The sequence below is a fragment of the Eucyclogobius newberryi genome, unplaced genomic scaffold, assembly GCF_026437365.1.
Source record: "Eucyclogobius newberryi isolate DKJ021-1_F unplaced genomic scaffold, fEucNew1.0.hap1 SCAF_11, whole genome shotgun sequence".
Taxonomy (NCBI): Eukaryota; Metazoa; Chordata; class Actinopteri; order Gobiiformes; family Gobiidae; genus Eucyclogobius; species Eucyclogobius newberryi.
The window spans coordinates 23000876-23019104 of NW_027315735.1; the positions used below are offsets into that span (position 1 = coordinate 23000876).

General features: G+C 40.2%; 2 protein-coding genes across 2 annotated transcripts; one reads left to right on the top strand and one right to left on the bottom strand.

Annotated features, from left to right (window-relative positions):
* Positions 1-245: 245 nt before the first annotated feature.
* On the bottom strand, positions 246-4216 carry fbxl3l (F-box and leucine-rich repeat protein 3, like). The gene is made up of 5 exons (XM_072438857.1): positions 4066-4216; positions 2591-2951; positions 2219-2341; positions 1237-1408; positions 246-1162 (listed from the first exon to the last, which is right to left on the bottom strand). Exons 1-5 carry the CDS (start codon positions 4191-4193, stop codon positions 519-521), a joined length of 1428 nt encoding a protein of 475 aa, XP_072294958.1. The 5' UTR covers positions 4194-4216; the 3' UTR covers positions 246-518.
* A 2429-nt stretch (positions 4217-6645) lies between these two features.
* atp7a (ATPase copper transporting alpha) lies at positions 6646-17663 on the top strand. Its single transcript, XM_072438865.1, has 23 exons — positions 6646-6925; positions 7504-7628; positions 9693-10182; positions 10799-11557; positions 11636-11842; positions 11916-12079; positions 12167-12328; positions 12439-12515; positions 12579-12801; positions 12887-13120; positions 13208-13299; positions 13381-13508; positions 13661-13815; positions 13904-14038; positions 14126-14320; positions 14450-14632; positions 14711-14924; positions 15004-15150; positions 15220-15362; positions 15562-15765; positions 15910-16027; positions 16099-16201; positions 16287-17663. The coding sequence occupies exons 2-23, from the start codon at positions 7509-7511 to the stop codon at positions 16552-16554; spliced, it is 4521 nt and encodes a 1506-aa protein (XP_072294966.1). The 5' UTR covers positions 6646-6925; positions 7504-7508; the 3' UTR covers positions 16555-17663.
* Positions 17664-18229: the final 566 nt, after the last annotated feature.

The window sequence follows — 18229 nt, forward strand, 5'->3', positions numbered from 1 at the left end:
TATAATGCAGCACTGCACATTAACAATTTCATAAGCCACTGGATCTAATCCAACCATAATACATATTCATGTATGATAATAGAAAAAAGGGCCTAAATTATGATCATTTTCACAACAATAAAAACGCATACCAGCAACACAAACAGTATGTGGGCTTGGGTAAAATATGTTGGCTATGAGACAGAATTTTAGATCACCTTACCTTTTCTAATTTGTAGCTCACATTAATACATACATTAACATTAGTACATTAATGTGAGGCATTTGTGAGTTAAGAATAAATTAAACAATACCTTCAAGACATTAGCCAATTACCATCAACAGTGTATCTTCTATGAAAATAGTCTCATAAGCTTAAAAAAACAACAACAACATTCTATCATCCAAAACTACAGCTGCACAAAAAGTCATTGCCACAACACAGTGTGTTAAACACTGAAAGGGACAATATTGATTGAGTAACTGTATATGACTCAAGAGCCTTCCTAGTTACATCAGGAAGAGCCTTCCTAGTTACATCACCACGTCGGCATCATGTCAGGGGACCATATGCGCCCCAGATGCTTTGACACCTCACTATGGATCTGCTCCATGTTGTAGGTGCTGTCTGGGATCAGCACCTCCTCCATGATGGACAGCTGAGTCAGCCGGCCTCCGCACATCTTCACAAACTCCACAAAGCCACTGCAGGTCACCTCACACTCGCCCAGACCAATGGCAGTCAGGTTTTTGCAGCGCTCTGCGATTTGGATTAGCTCTTCATCCAGGGGCTCCAGCCCGTTAGCGCATACCACCAGCTCCACCAGACGGGGGCAGTTCAGACCAATACGCCCCAGCATTTCTTTGCTCACTGCTCGCCCAAAGTACAAATGAGTTACTGGGGTCTCCTCACGAAAAAAAGGCTCAAATTCCTCTTCGTAGAGAAAGAAGTACATGACAATGTTGACTTTTGGAGAGTGCCGCACCAACGCCTCCCAGCTACTCTTATTGATGGTGTGGAAGTGGGTCTGACTGGGATTCTCACTGACCACATCAATGCGCAGGTGCTCGAGGTTCACATGTTTCTCAGTAGAGAGTGCGAGCAGCAGCTCATCACTCAGAAGATGGTAATTCAGAGCCAGCTCTCTGAGCCCATGGCACTGGTCTGCCACACATAGGATCCCTGCAGGCATGAAGAATATTGCATGTACACTAGTCTTCACCTAGAATGACATACATAAATACTGTAATAGTCACCGGCTGGGGAGACGTGAGGACAGCTGCTCATCTTCAGCAACTTGAGCGTGTCACTGTTGTTGGCAACAAGCACCTTGAGGGACGGATCGTCCACTGGAGTGTCATCAATCTTTATGGAGGACAGTGACTTAGAGTTGACAAACACCACTGTCAAAGCGGACACAAAGTGGGCCTGAGGAGAACAAACACTGCACCATCACGTTTCATTCAGCTTCTGCATCAGTCAGTAATGCTCTTCAATCATGGGTTGAATTGACACCGTAAACGACGGCATCACAGCATTTATTTTTGTATTAAAATCATAATATCATACTGTGTATGAAAGAGCTATACAACTACAAATACTCTTGTAAATGGCAAACCACAGCAGTTACAAGCAAAGATTATGATTCTTTTGCACGAGTTTGCACTAAAACAAATTAATTGATTAATCCCAACTAACCGATTATTTCAATAATTCTCAACTTTAGTAATAGAATAATTGATGATGAACTTGTTGATGTGTCTATACTCTATACACAGATTCAAAAACATGCCAAGAGATGAGAAAAGACAGTCATAACTGAAATTGAGCCGTAATTCCACGAGAATGACATGGAAAATGTGTAAATTCAATATATTTGATAAAAAAGACTCTCTTGTCCATAAATGTGCGCCACCAGGATCCTCAAACGGCTTCACATCAACTTCATTTAGTTCAAATACTTTGGGAAAGAATAATCGCTGGACTAATCTATTAGCAAGTATAATTTATGTGCTACATAATTGAACTTAATACAATGGATTCATGTCATTGAATGACTATGATGAGAAGAGTACACACTATACTGCTAATTTAATTATTTAGTTTGCAACATAAATTGTTGTTTGTCTTCTATATTATTTATTATATATATTTGTTTTGTTTTAGGAATTTAACTGCCACAATTTATAACTATACAATCAAAGTAATAATAATACATAAAGAATGTTTGGTTGTTACCTGAGACACATCCATGAAGCTCGGCCGTGCAGTGGAAATGAGGCCCAGGGTCTTGATGGTGCAGTTCACCAGTTGGGAGAGAATGTCACAGGCCGCCTCTGCAGACTCGGCGCAGCTGTCCACCTGATTTAACAACACAGATCAAATCTAAATATGCTAAGACGAAGGGGCAATTAACCTCCCAATGTGCTTTATGTGTTACGACAACTAATTCCAAACCAGCTGGTGAGTCATAATCAAATGAGTGACAGATGGTTTGGATTAGGCAAGGACCATATTGTTTTTCAAGTGTTTGGTAAAAAATGCTGAGCCCGGTCAGTGAAATTTGAGGCGTACACTGCAGAAAAAGGTGAATTCTGATAACAAATTTACCTTGAAACTAACGTACTGGAGGTGCTGGGCGTGCTTCTTGATGATCTGCTGGATGAGATCGGGGTGAGTGGAGCGTAGATAGGACGTGGCCGGCTGATTAAGCTCGAACTCGAAACGGCGCCATAGATCTGGGGTGTGGAAAACGTTGTTCCATCGCCGGCATACAGAGGAGGCCCGCGCCCGGTCCACCAGGGACAAGTGCTGGAAGATCTGCAGGACCACATGGTGAGGCAAGTTTCCCCAGTCCTCGCCTCGGCTTGGGGCGAAGCTGCATGGAGCCTGCTTCAGCCTCTTTGCCCGCTCCTTTGGGCTGGGAAATGTTTGGCACTTGGATTTAAGGCTGGATCTTCCACGTTTCATTCTGTAAAAGAAATAGGCAAATAGTTTTGTTTAGTGTGCAAAAAATCCTTAATGTTTAGTGTGCAAAATTGTGGTATGAAATGCATTAAGATAAGATAAGATAAGATAAGATAAGATATTCCTTTATTGTCCCACATGGGGAAATTTCATTGGTGCAACGCAGGTAGATACAGAGGTAGATACAGAAGAACAGATCACTTATAGGAAGTCTGAAAAACACTTTCAGTAGAAGATCTCCTATAAATAAACAAAAACTCCCATAGACAAATAAATAAATAAATACTATTGCATGTGATCCCGACAGTAATTGCACATGAATATGTGTCACGACAGCACATAGATTGCACATGAATTTCACAGTAATTGCACATGAATTGCACATGAATTTCACAGTAATTGCACATGAATTGCACATGAATTCCAACAGCAATTGCACATTATATTATATTGTAAAAATGTTACATAAGATTAAAACAGCAACATCTTTGTTATTATCTCACTTATTAGAGAAGGAAAAATCACACACATATTTCTCACCAATATTGTGTAGTTTGAATTTAAACTGTGGGATCAAATACAGCAATTTATTCCTTTACTTTAAGGAAAGTTCAGAGTATAATTAAATGAAAGTGTAACTATACCATAATACAGCTACTCAAAATGTTTATTCTGAATACCTATCTTTAGTGCATGTATTTATTACATTCCCACACTGTTTATTAGCTGTCATAATTATAAAAGCACATTGTTATCAATAGGCCTGTAGTTCCACGTAATTAACCTTTAACCAAAACCCCTCTTCCCTGCCTCAGCATTGTATCAGTTCATCACAAAACCATAAATAATGCAATTATTAACAATACAATTACTTCAAATTTCAGAATTTGAATTAATCATTTGATCATATCAATCCAATAACATCTTTCAATCAACAATCATGTACTATAAGATAGCTTAACAGCTCTCAAAGCATCCACATGAAGTGTTAGTTGTTGCATATTCTTGTGTTTCCAATACTAAATGTAATAAAACCTTCACCTATAAAATACAACACAAAACGGTTCATGAGTCTTGATATAATCTATAAAGACAATACAAAGCATGGATAAACTCACCTAAGGTTGGGTTGCACACAGAGCAGAGATGATGGTAACACAGCCTCTGAGCCTGCACTGATGTGATCTACAGTAAACACAGATCCACCCGACGAGCCCTTCGTCAGACCCCATCCTCTCTCATTCATGCCACCTGTCTCATGCTGAACTGCTGCAATCTGAGCTGCTGTTTATGTTTCGTAAAGCTTTTATGGAGAAACATGTCAAAGAAAGGTCAACCTAATTCTTGAGGCAACAACTATATTTCCATTTTCAGCTGATGCAGTTATACATTGAAATCAAATAACACAGCAGTATTGTGGTTCCAATTATAATCACAATTATTTGCGAAGGTGGGTAATAACGTTTAACTGAGTTGAAGTACTGTTTATCAAATTATTTATATTATAAGTAGTACCAGAATTTATGCTTGAGTAAACAGTTGCTCTACTGTATGTTGAGATTTTTTTCATCTTACAAATGATTTTCTTTTTTCAATTGTACGGCCTATTCTTGAAAAGGCTATGCTTGGACAGCTGATAAAGCAAGCAGCTTACTTGAGTTGTATTTTTAAAATCCAAATACTTTGCTAATCATTATATGCTAAAATACATTTTTGGCTTCTCTGCTTACCTAATATCTGAAACATAACTAGGCCTACAATACAAAGTCCGTGTGTTGAAGTTTGGGAGCAGCATGGACCACATGTGGGGGCAATATGACTCTTTAAAAGAGGCCTCTAAAACGTTCAACCATTCTCTGGTGTTGGTTTGCTGGAGGAGAATGCAGCTCTCTCTCAGTCTCAGATTCATGGCCGTAGTGGAGGAGACGACTGAAGAAAGCTCTCGTTTGAGAGACGGCTTGACGAGTCCACGTGAGAGACGAAAACATGGTCCATGCAACATTAAAAGGGATCCACATAGACGTACCTGTGGATTATTTTCATAATAAATGGTAAGGATGTTGTGTTCGTGTTCGCATTTATATTGCAAGAACTAGGAGGCAAGCACAAGACAGAGCACATTTATACAAAAAGTAGGTCAGTGTGTCAAACGTGTGAGGGTGTGGGCATTTCCTCTGATGCTCTTTACAATGTGGGTGTGTATCATGGTGTGTGTGTTTTATTTATTCTGGCACACCACTTAACTTATGCCCCCGCCAACCTGTAAACATGTGGCTTGTGACTAGATGTCTTAATGCATAGGTCTACTATTTAGTTTGAGAAGGACATTTATCTTAATGGGATCTTTAATTCATGACCAGACCAGACCAGACCATCAAAAGAGTCCACAAAGAAAATTCAAGGTATGTTCAAAAGCTTAATAAATTGCAATTATTGGCTACTCAATTTTACAAATTGATTTGTCCAAACTGGCTTTGCTCTTTCTAGTCTTCATTTTACCAGATTAAAGGCCTAGCACTGCGGGATAATTTGATAAGGAAGCACTTATATTTGGATTACAATCATGTATTTTTTTGTTATTGTTAATGTACCCCTGCTTTATCTCACTCTGAGTGCCCTCTAATATTTAAGTACTGTGACCATTATTATTTTCATTGCCAAGATCATCATTCTTAATCATTGGCATGGGAAGGGTTGTGCTGTGGGGGCCACTCTAGTCTGCTCGGGGTCTCAGGTCCCCCTGTTCGCTGACTGCTCCCGAGTGCCCCTCAGAAAGATCCCCGAGGACATGAGGATTTTTGTGAATACACCACATAGGATAGGCCAGGGACGATGCTAAGAACTGATGAGATCCAAGGCTCAGCCCAGGCCGATAAACGTATTTTTAATGTGTGCTTCTGATTTTTAACACAAAGGGTGGTCTGGGGGTCCTTAAAATTTTAAAAGAACAGACACAATTTCCTGCATTCTGGTGAATTTTAAGAGCTCTTGGACATCTATCAAGTGTGTGAGTAAATACTACTGATATTTTTCTACATGCTAACTAATAACTGATGTCTGAAATTGTATTGTCCGAGTGCTACTCAAAGGTTGATTATAGCCTAATGTACAAGCCTCCATTATAAGCAACATAAGCAAATCATATGGTTATAGAATGCACCTAGAAGATAATAAAATCAATGGGCCTACTTTTATGTATTCAATATTAATATTATTATCATTATTTTTTATCTTTTGCTTCAAATCATTGACACCTTATCATTTTAAACATTCGAATGCTCTTATTGTAATTGCCTATAGGTAGAGGGGAGTGATCTGTACTATTATTTACCAGGCCATTTCCCATTCACTTGGTTACATTCTTTTTTTTAAATTCTAGCTCGGGTGCGGATTGGGTGGGGCAAGAGGCTGGCACGGTAAATTTAGCAATCATGTCATTCATGACTTAAGCGAACAAAAAATCCACCCATCTACAACAAATAATAGGTAGCGCAAGACAGGGCATTTTTCAGGAAGGTCAGGAAGAAAATGTACCAAATACGCCTTCTGTATAAATAGAAACTATAATTTCAGAGGTACTTCACTTGTAATTATGCGCTTCCAGGGGTAAACAAACACGTGTCAAGTGACGGGAGACAGTTCCCCAATGTGGTTACTATGGTATCCGTGGCACCGCCCCTTTGCGTGACGCAGTGTCCCCGTCCGTCACGTCGGCTTCACGCTTCACGTCGACCTGCAAAGACGAAACCAAACAGCAAGGAAAAAAGCTAGAATTGCTGATAATGGGAAGTAACCGATATCATTACACGCTCCGGACATTTTTGAAGACTGCGGGATGCCACAATGTCCCTGTTTCATCTTCTGTAATGTAGGGTTGAAAGTTGAATGTGGCTAGTTTGTTAGCTTTATTTAGCAACAGACTATTGACCGACGCCAGAGGCTCAGCGATTTGCTAACTGGTTACTTTCCTTACACAAGGTAAGAAAAACAACACAGATTTGGGGGTTTCTGTTTGTTCTCTACGGTAACAAGTTCAGACCAGCAAACAAAACATGTTAAGCGTTTCAGTTACGGTATTTTTCTCAATGTTAAGTCTGTTAAATGCAACATTAGCTAGCTTTACAGTGATACTGTAAAAAAGTGAAAAAAAAACTTTTTTCTTTAGACTAGTTTCTGCTAAGATGATTAACGTTGCCTGGATACAAACCCCTTTGATTAGATGATATGTTTTTATATTTTACAAAGGTTATATATGGTAAGAAGTTTGCCAAGATCATAATTTGTCACATGTATGTACGAGTTGTCAGACGACCTCCGCAGATTGCGAATGACTCTTGATGAGAGTCGGAACGTCTTGTTTTTCTAAAACACTGTCCTGATGACTACAACTGAATCTTTTTCTACATATGTATTACTGTTTTTTTCCCCGTGAGAAAACCCCCATTACAACTAGTTGAAGTTATCATGTTTTTCTACATATGTATTACTGTTTTTTTCCCGTGAGAAAACCCCCATTACAACTAGTTGAAGTTCTCATGTTTTCCGTGTGTTTGTAGTAACAATGACACAGAAGGTGAGCATTGCCTCCACCACTATTGGAGTGGAAGGCATGACTTGTGGGTCCTGCGTCCAGTCCATCGAGCAGCGCATCGGATCCTTTCCAGGAGTCATCCACATAAAGGTGAATGATTTTCCCAGAAGTCCAGAAACGTGTTGAACTTGCTCACATGATTTCTTCAGTGACACAATTTGAACTACGGATTCATGGCGCAATGACGTTTAATTTTTACTGCACATGGATAGAATAGATATCTCTACTTTATACTTTTAGTAAAGGATTTGTGTCCATTAGAACTCGCTTGGGGGTAAATTTATCTTAATTAGCTGGCAGCTGATGTGGCCTGCTGTCTTGTGTTTTGTGTGTTTATGCTCCAGGCTTGGGTTGAATGGGAGGGATAATGTAATAATGCTAACTTCTCTGGATAAAGCTTTGCCCTTTGCAAACGGCAGCAGCAATGAGTCGTCTGTGCCTACAGGAAATGTAATTTATGTCATACCAAATGGTGCCTGGATTTTATTACTTTAATTTGTATTGACCAGCACACTCAAACACAAAGCCTTTTTGTATTCGTTCGTTTCCTAAAATATAAATTAAAAAAGCACATGCACCACACTTCTCTGTAACCCCCACAAGCATCTGGGATCATGGCTCAGTCAAGTGATCCCTTCAGTGAGTCACATGTTTCCTTTCTCCTGCTGAGACCAAAGAGCTGACAGGCCTAACTCACTTCTCCTTCTATGTGTTATAAAAAGATTCACTATTTGCCAACACTGTGTTAACAAAGCAATCCTGTATAAATCAACATACTTTTACCTTGTCATCTTATTCTAAATCATTAGAACGTGCATTAGAAGTGTAACCACGTGCCATATGAGTTTTATGATGGGATATACACTCACCGGCCACTTTATTAGATACACCTTGCTAGTACCGGGTTGGACCCCCTCTTGCCTTCAGAACTGCCTTAATCCTTCATGGCACAGATTCAACAAGGTACTGGAAACAGTTTGGTCCATCTTGACATGACAGCATCACGTAGTTGCTGCAGATTTGTCGGCTGCACGTCCATGATGCCAATCTCCTGTTCCACCACATCCCAAAGGTGCTCTATAGGACTGAGATCTGGTGACTGGAGGCCATTTGAGTACAGTGAACTCATTGTCATGTTCAAGAAACCAGTCTGAGAGGATTTGCGCTTTATGACATGGTGCGTTATCCTGTTGGAAGTAGCCATCAGAAGATGGGTACACTGTGGTCATAAAGGGATTGACATGGTCAGAAACAATACTCAAGTTTTGACACGATGCTCAATTGGTACTAAGTGTGCCAAGAAAATATCCCCCACATCATTGCACCGCCACCACCATCCTGAACCGTTGATACAAGGCAGGATGGATCCATGCTTTCATGTTGTTTACGCCAAATTCTGACCCTCCCAGCCCAATGTCGCAGCAGAACTCGAGACTTATCAGACCAGGCAACCTTTTTCCAATCTTCTATTGTCCAATTTTGGTGATCCTGTGCGAATTGTAGCTTCAGTTTCCTGTTCTCAGCTGACAGGAGTGGCTCCCTGTGTGGTCTTCTGCTGCTGTAGCCCGTCTGCCTCAAAGTTCGACGTGTTGTGCGTTCAGAGATGCTCCTCTGCATACCTCGGTTGTAACGAGTGGCTATTTGAGTTACTGTTGCCTTTCTATCAGCTCGAACCAGTCTGGCCATTCTCCTCTGACCTCTGGCATCAACAAGGCATTTGCGCCCACAGAACTGCCGCTCACTGGACATTTTCTCTTTTTTGGTCAACCCCCCTGTAAACCCTAAAGAGGGTTGTGCGTTAAAATCCCAGTAGATCAGCAGTTTCTGAAATACTCAGACCAGCCCGTCTGGCACCAACAACCATACCATGTTCAAAGTCACTTAAATCACCTTCTTCCCCATTCTGATGCTCGGTTCGAACTGCAGCAGATCGTCTTGACCAAGTCTACATGCCTAAATGCATTGAGTTGCTGTCATGTGATTGGCTGATTAGAAATTTGCGTTAACAAGCAGTTGGACAGGTGTACCTAAAAAAGTGGCCGGTGAGTGTATATGTATATATTTTTTTGCAATGCACAGCAATGTGATGACATGAATTGGTTCCTACATGCAATTATATGACAAACATTAACACTTTCCTTTTTGTTCTTGTAGGTGTCTTTGGAGTTAAAAAATGCTGCTATTTTTTTTGACCAAAACAAACAAAGCCCTGATTCTCTTTCCGTGGCGATTGAAGACATGGGTTTTGAGTCGAGTCTCTCAGAGTCCAGTAACACGGCACCTGTGGCCACAGACACCCAATTTGTCTTAGCATCGGGGCTTTCTCTTGCAGGCCAAGAGGAGGCACTAGACCGACTCACACATATTCAGGGTGTGCTGGAAGTTAGTCACAACCCTGTGCAGAAGGGTTTCACGGTCACCTTCGTCACAGGGATGACATATGCACAACAGCTCAGTGAAGTAGTCTCCAGCGTAACAGCAACAGTTCCTCCCAAAGACAGCAGCCCCAGTTTGTCCCTGCCTCACAGCGCCGGGGCTGAGGCAACGCTCTTGAAATTGTGCATAGAAGGAATGACCTGCCACTCCTGCACCACCACCATTGAAGGGAAGATTGGAAAACTAAAGGGCATTGAAAAAATTAAAGGTAGTAATTTTTTCTATTCCTCATGTGCCACTCTATTGTATTTAGGTCTTATGACTTGTAAGTACCTCAACAGGATTTGATATTTAGCCATAATCCTTTTTATTTGTTTTAGTGACTAGTCAGACAAATGACCTGTCTTTTGTGTTTGACATTTAATGCTTTGGAAATGTCACATTGTATATTATTTTAAAACTACACTCTGTGACTTAAAAGCGTAATGGACGATTTTTCGCCGATTTAAGAACTCAAGCAGAAGTGCGCATGCGCACTTCCCCCGTGCGGACGCACACAACAGACTCGAGGCTACACGTGCGTTTGGTTATTAGCGCGACGGATCGCATCGCATCTCTTGTCTCCCGTAGATTTTCCGTCTTAATTTTGTCCTGTACACTGAGGGAACTATATTATGATAGATCCATGCGCTTAGACACAGGGAAACGTGCTGCTCTCCTGGGGACGAGCCAGAACGAGGCTGCAGGTGAGCAGTAGGTCCACGCCACAGGAAATGAGACTCGGATTTTGGCAAAAAAATCGTCCATTCCACCTTTTAAGACCAAGCCTAAAAAGTGGAAGTTGTTGTGAAAGTAAATTAACTTGTCCCTTTTGTCATCCACAGTTGCTTTAGATGCTAAAGAAGCTACCCTTGTTTACCTGCCATACCTCATTACTATCCAAACCATCCTGGACCAGATTTCTCGTGCTGGATTTAAGGCCACTGTCAAGTCCAAGCCTCGGCCTCTGCAGCTGCCTGGTGAAATTGAGCGCTTTGTTGATTCCCAAAAGTCGGTCGTTTCTTCTCCGTCGAAACCAACGGAAGAGACAGAGATCTTCATAGATACAACACTTGTCACACTCAGGGTCACAGGCATGCACTGCCGCTCATGTATTGTCAATATCCAGGACAATATCTCTATGCTAACTGGTATCTCTTCTGTGGAGGTTTCACTGGAGAAAGAAAAGGCGTCTATAGTTTATGATCCCCTGCAGATCTCAATATCTCAAATACAGCGGGCAATTGAAGCTCTTCCACCTTTAAAATTTAGGACTCAACTTTGGGACTCTTCTGGTGTTCTCAGTTCTCCTCCTCAGTCCACATCAACACTGCCTAGTTTGGAATGCCGCGCCAAATACGCTGTTCCCCAGCCTTGTTTTAGCCAGCCTTTGTCATCTGTAGCACATATTCATATTGAAGGCATGACGTGTAACTCCTGTGTCGAGTCCATTGAAGGTGTTATTGCGCAAAGGAAAGGAGTCAATTCAGCCAAGGTCTCTCTTTCGGAGCACCAGGGCGTCTTTGAATATGATCCTCTAGTGACAACATCAGAAGAGCTTAGGACTGCCATTGAAGACATGGGATTTGATGCTTTCTTACCCGGTAAGATAATGATATATTGTAATGGTGAAACAAATGTGGTATATGAAGCAAATTCCAACTACTCTCTTCATTTCACAGAAACAAACTCATTGCTGCCTGAATCCAAAGTGAATGTTTCAAAGCCACTGAGCTCTGCATCTTTGAAAGATGTAAACAATGAGATATTCAAAGAAAACTCTCTTGGGAGTAACAAAGATGTTTATGCCAAATGTTACATCCAAATTGGAGGCATGACCTGTGCTTCTTGTGTGGGAAACATTGAACGTAACCTCAAGAATGAGCCTGGTAAGCAAAATCGATCTACAACAAATACAATACAATACAATACATTAAGAAAACAACTTATCTTTTCAACTAGGCATCTTATCAGTTCTTGTGGCGCTTATGGCCAGTAAAGCAGAGGTACGATATAACTCTGAAGTAACTGATCCCATGAAGATTGCTGAATGTATAAAAGAGCTGGGGTTCACTGCCTCAGTCATGGAGAACTATGAAGGATCAGATGGAAACCTCGAGCTAGTGGTAAGTCCCGTATCATTGCTCTTGCATCCTATTCATGTGTCTGTCAAAAAAAAAAAACCTTTTGTCTGTTTTTGTATTCTCTTACAGATTCGGGGAATGACATGTGCCTCTTGTGTTCACAAGATTGAATCCAGCCTCATGAGGGAGAAGGGGATTATATATGCCTCTGTTGCCTTGGCAACCAATAAAGCACATATTAAATATGATGCTGAAATCATGGGACCACGAGACATAATTAAACATATTGAGGTTAGGCTATTTTGATTTCTATGTTTTTATTTTTAATAGTAGTTGGTAAATGGTAATTTGCATACTTTATAAAGGTGTTAAACATTGGAAATATATATTTACTTACACAGAATCTTGGATTTGAAGCATCTTTGGTTAAAAGGGACCGCAATGCAAGTCATTTAGACCACAGCAAAGAGATAAAACAGTAAGGAGTCACGATCTTACGTGTTTGGTGATGGTGATTATTCTAATTATTTGGTCTTTGTAGATGGAGAAAGTCCTTTTTTGTCAGCTTGTTTTTCTGTGTGCCTGTCATGGGCATGATGACCTACATGATCATTATGGACCACCAAATGAATGTTTCTCACAGCCACAACTTCACTACAGAGGACCGCAACCACTATCACTCCACAATGTTTCTAGAAAGACAACTGATTCCAGGACTCTCCATCATGAACCTGCTCTCCTTCCTCTTTTGTGTGCCTGTACAGGTAAAATTAACATGATGTAAATGTTATTCATCTGTCTATGGGATTACTGAACAGGGGTCATTTTATCCTTTCTTCAATTTTTCAGTTTATTGGTGGTCGATACTTCTACATCCAAGCCTATAAAGCTGTCAAACACAAGTCTGCCAACATGGACGTGCTCATTGTTTTGGCCACCACCATTGCCTTCACCTATTCACTGATAGTTTTAATTGTAGCCATTGTGGAAAAAGCAAAAATCAACCCAATCACCTTCTTTGATACTCCGCCGATGCTCTTTGTCTTTATCTCCCTTGGACGATGGCTGGAGCAAATTGCTAAGGTTTGAGTTTATTTAATTTGCTTATGTAGTCTGGAAGAAATCAGAAATCCGCACTTTTGAAATATAATTTTGGAATTGTACTTACAGAGCAAAACGTCTGAAGCATTGTCAAAATTAATGTCACTACAAGCGACAGAGGCTACAGTGGTTACACTCGGCAGTGACATGTCTGTTGTCAGGTACTACTTCTTCCTACTGAAATGGCTTTGTTTTGTTTTAACTTCAGCCTATATTTTTTATTTGTAATCTATACGTTTTAGTGAAGAACAAGTGGATGTTGAGCTAGTGCAGAGAGGCGATGTAGTTAAAGTTGTTCCCGGAGGAAAATTTCCTGTTGATGGAAGAGTTATTGAGGGACACTCCATGGCTGATGAATCCCTCATTACAGGTTAGTCTCAAATGAGGCCAAAGTAAACTCCATGAACACATAATTAACTTTTCTGTACTTGATGTGACGAAACAATTAGTATATTGATAGACAATACCTTACCAAGCTGTTTCTTTATTCATTTACACAATACTGACAGTTATTTTGTACAGGGGAAGCGATGCCAGTAACTAAGAAGCCTGGGAGCACAGTGATTGCAGGGTCCATTAACCAGAATGGCTCTCTGCTCGTGAGTGCGACACATGTTGGCATGGACACAACTCTGTCTCAGATTGTCAAACTAGTTGAGGAGGCTCAGACCTCTAAGGTTAATGAACTATAAGCAATTGACGTTTGTCTCCCTAAAGAGATTTAAATCTAATCTTTTTTGTGTGTACATTTATCTTTGCATTCAGGCTCCAATTCAGCAGTATGCCGATAAGATTAGTGGATACTTTGTCCCATTTATTGTTGGGATATCATTCCTTACCCTGGTGGCATGGATCATAGTTGGGTTTTTAAACTTCTCTCTGGTTGAAGAATTCTTTCCTGTAAGCACTGTATTTTAATATGTTAATTACAGGTACACAAAAAGATGTCGACAAGATATTGTCTTAACCATTATTTGACCAATTTAGGGTTATGACAAGAGCATTTCAAGAACTGAAGCAGTGATTCGCTTCGCCTTCCAGGCCTCCATAACAGTGTTATGTATTGCCTGTCCCTGTTCTCTTGGCTTGGCCACCCCAACAGCCGTTATGGTGGGAACAGGAGTTGGAGCTCAAAATGGCATCCTGATTAAGGGAGGAGAGCCGCTTGAGATGGCACATAAGGTTTGTTCAATTCTCACACCTCTTTGATGCTATGCAGTGTTGCAAAGTGAACCTGCTTGGTTTAATAATGTATAGTTTAAATATTCTGTATAATATTTCAACAAGCGCCTTTATTTTCCTTCTTTACAGGTTCAGACAGTTGTGTTTGACAAAACGGGTACAATTACATATGGTGCGCCAAAAGTAATTCAGATGAAAATGGTTGTTGAAGGCAACAAAATGCCCAGGTCTCGCCTCCTGGCCGTTGTGGGAACAGCAGAAAACAATAGTGAACATCCGCTCGGCGCAGCCATCACCAAATACTGCAAACAGGTTTTTTTTATTACCAACAGGATTTACTTATTTGTAGTCATACAAATATGTCATAGTGCAATGTCTTTGTCTCTGCAGGAGCTTGGTACAGAGTCTCTTGGTAGTTGCACCAACTTTCAGGCAGTGCCGGGCTGTGGCATTCGATGTCAAGTCAGCAACACAGAGACACTGTTGAAGCAGGCAGACAGTGACAGTGAAGACAACAACCAACGCAACAGTGTCCTGGTTCAGATCAGCGACACCCGAACCTCATCTGGTTCCCACCCGCTCATTATGGACCCACAGCCTCCCAGTGTGTAGCCTCGGCTTTCAGGAGAAGATTTTAAGACAAATTTTGCATATTTAATTCCTCTTTCTCTTATGTTTAATAGGTCTGATTCAGACATCCACCTATGTTGTTTTGATTGGAAACCGGGAGTGGATGAGGAGAAACTGTCTGCAGGTCAGTCCTGAAGTAGACAATGCAATGATAGAGCATGAGCGCAGAGGACGCACCGCTGTACTGGTTGCTGTAGACAGTAAGTAAATCATTAAACTCAAAAATATTTTTGATGTTTACAGTATATGACATTTGTATTTATGCTTAGATCTGTTGAGTGCCATGATAGCCATCGCTGACACAGTGAAACCGGAGGCAGAGCTGGCAGTGCACACTTTGACCAGCATGGGGCTCGAAGTGATCCTCATGACTGGAGACAACAGCAAGACTGCACGGGCTATAGCTGCCCAGGTATTCACATTACACAGTAATAATACATATAAACAAAAAACCCTTCAAGAAGCCAATATGATTATAAATGTATTAGTCTTAATATAAAATGAGTGCATGTACACCTATCTTTTTCAACGACCTTCAACTTTTCGGTTTGTAATATAAGTGTATTTTTATGTACCATTTAAAATTGTATTATTGTTTATGTGTGTTCCAGGTGGGCATCCAGAAGGTCTTTGCTGAAGTTCTTCCATCACACAAAGTGGCCAAAGTGGAGCAGCTGCAGCTGGCAGGAAAAAGGGTGGCCATGGTGGGAGACGGTGTCAATGATTCACCGGCTTTGGCCATGGCAGATGTGGGGATCGCCATAGGAACGGGGACAGATGTTGCCATAGAGGCTGCAGATGTGGTGTTGATAAGAGTGGGTCTACAAAATGTTGCTGTTTTTATGCAATTAATTAATACAGTTATTAATTAAACTGTTGTATCAGTCTAATTATATTAAAAGTATTTATTTAATTGACAATCTTTGTTTGGAAATAACCAATGAATCTGTTGTTCACAGAATGACTTGTTGGATGTTGTGGGGAGCATTGATCTGTCTAAAAAGACTGTTAAGAGAATAAGAATAAATTTCGTCTTTGCACTGATCTACAACTTGATTGGTATACCTATTGCTGCTGGTAAGAACCCATTGACAGTGGCATGACATTAATTTAATGCAATAAGATTATCAAAGTAACTTTCTCTGTAGGTATATTTCTTCCCATTGGTCTGGTTCTACAGCCTTGGATGGCCTCTGCTGCCATGGCTTTGTCATCTGTCTCTGTTGTTTTGTCATCGCTTTTACTCAAATGGTAAAACGTTTTCCAGCTTTGTTTTCTTTTCTAAATTTGAAAAAAACTAACAAAAAAAACCCTAACATTTAATTCTGTGCTGTAGTTACACCAAGCCCAGTGCTGAGAAGTTGGAGGCACGCTTCGGGAAGAGTCGACGACAGGGCAGTCTGTCAGATGTCAGTGTTCACATTGGCATGGGTGAGCTGCGAAGATCCTCCCCAAAACTCAGTCTGCTTGATCGCATTGTCAACTACAGCCGCGCCTCTATCAACTCGCTGCGATCGGACAAACACTCTCTCAACAGCCTGGTGCTGGAGCCTGACAAACACTCACTGTTGGTGGGTGAGGCGACTGCTGAGGAGATCTGCTGAGCCAACAATTGACTCACACGCAAGTATGAACTAATTTGAGTAAACAAAATAAATCACAAGCAGCCTTGAACAAACAATACTGTCAGAGTCAAGACTGAAGAAAAGCCTTTGTGTCTAAGTTGGTTTCAGTGTCTAACCAGCTGAGCAGCACATTTTCCTTTTCTTCACTGACTTGTTATTATATTGTGGTAACTTGGACAAGGCTCAGGTCTATCACTGTGGACCAGAAGAATATTTAACTCCAATCCAAAGACATTTTAACATTTTAAGAGTGTCCACACAAGACCCTACATATTCATATTTTTAACCAATTTACCTGAATGAGAAACAATATTGATGTGTAATTTCACAGTATTTATATTATTTATCTTTTTTCTATTATAATCTTTGTGAAAATGCTAATAAGTGTAACTGTAACTGTAAAGTGTAAATGTCAGACTTCACAAGTGCCAATTGAAATGCTGCTTTGGCAAAGTTGAGTACATTCCAAAGATAGCACTGAGCACATGTTGCGCCTGAACAAAGTAAGCTTTTCAGAGCCGAGATGTGAACGTGAATTTGTTGGGGTGGTAAAAAACATGGTGTTTGACTTAAACTATGAAATAGGAAGCAATGTTCTAGCCACGTGGATTGTCCATTTCAAATATGCTGAACTGCGTATTTCAAGAACACACGAGTTGTTATGTTGAGATAGTTACTTTTATAATAATAATGCTGAGTTGTGTGTTTTCATTGCTTTCTCAACTTTGCACTTCATGAAATACCTTCAAATCCAGGGGACAAGGAAATGCAGCAGGATCAGCTTTATGGACACAGCTGTGCAACGTTTTTTCCAAAAAGGTTACTGAGACGAGAACTCATTGTTTGGTCTTCTGCTTAAATTACGCTTATGTGAAGTGGAGCTGTTGTTGCTGTTGGACAACTGTGTTGTAAAATCAGGAACATTTACGAAAATAGTGTTGGATTTCTTTGTGGCAATCAGAGGCATCTTGTAGCCTTTCTGTACATTATTATTGTCAATCATATGTCTGTGCATTGTTTCAAAAAGAGTTTGATCTATGTGGAGAGCAATGTTGATGTGCCTTGGCATTAAAATGCTTTTAATCTGACAGTGCTGTTTTATATGTCGACCAACAGAAGGTGCTGTGGTGCTTCTTTTTTATGATATCCATCCCAATTCCCACATCTTCTACAAAATGCAACATTTCAATTAATGCAAACTGAACTTTAATCATCATTTTTCATTTTTGCAGCTATAGTTGTGTTTTGTTAAAAATACATTTTACTTCTGAGTCAATGCTTCATGGAGTATAGCTCAAAACAATTACGGTACTTTAAAACGATGTGCTTTTTCAGACGGACTGAAAACAAACAATTTTAAAATGGAATGAAATTACTATTACCATAAAGAAAAACTGCAAAACACTTGTAGATTTACATCTATTGAACATTGAACACTACGGAAATCACAAAGTGAGGAGCAAAATATACAACAGAATCAATATTTCAACATTCAATGAATAACATTTAAATTGTAAACATGTTTCATTGCATTTCATTGACTTATTTTTTCTTTTCACAATTAAGAAAAGAGGCTCATAATATTGAGCTCATCAGTTGTTAATATGGTTGGTATTAGTAATAAGCATTTGGCAAAGTTTGTTAATTATATTCT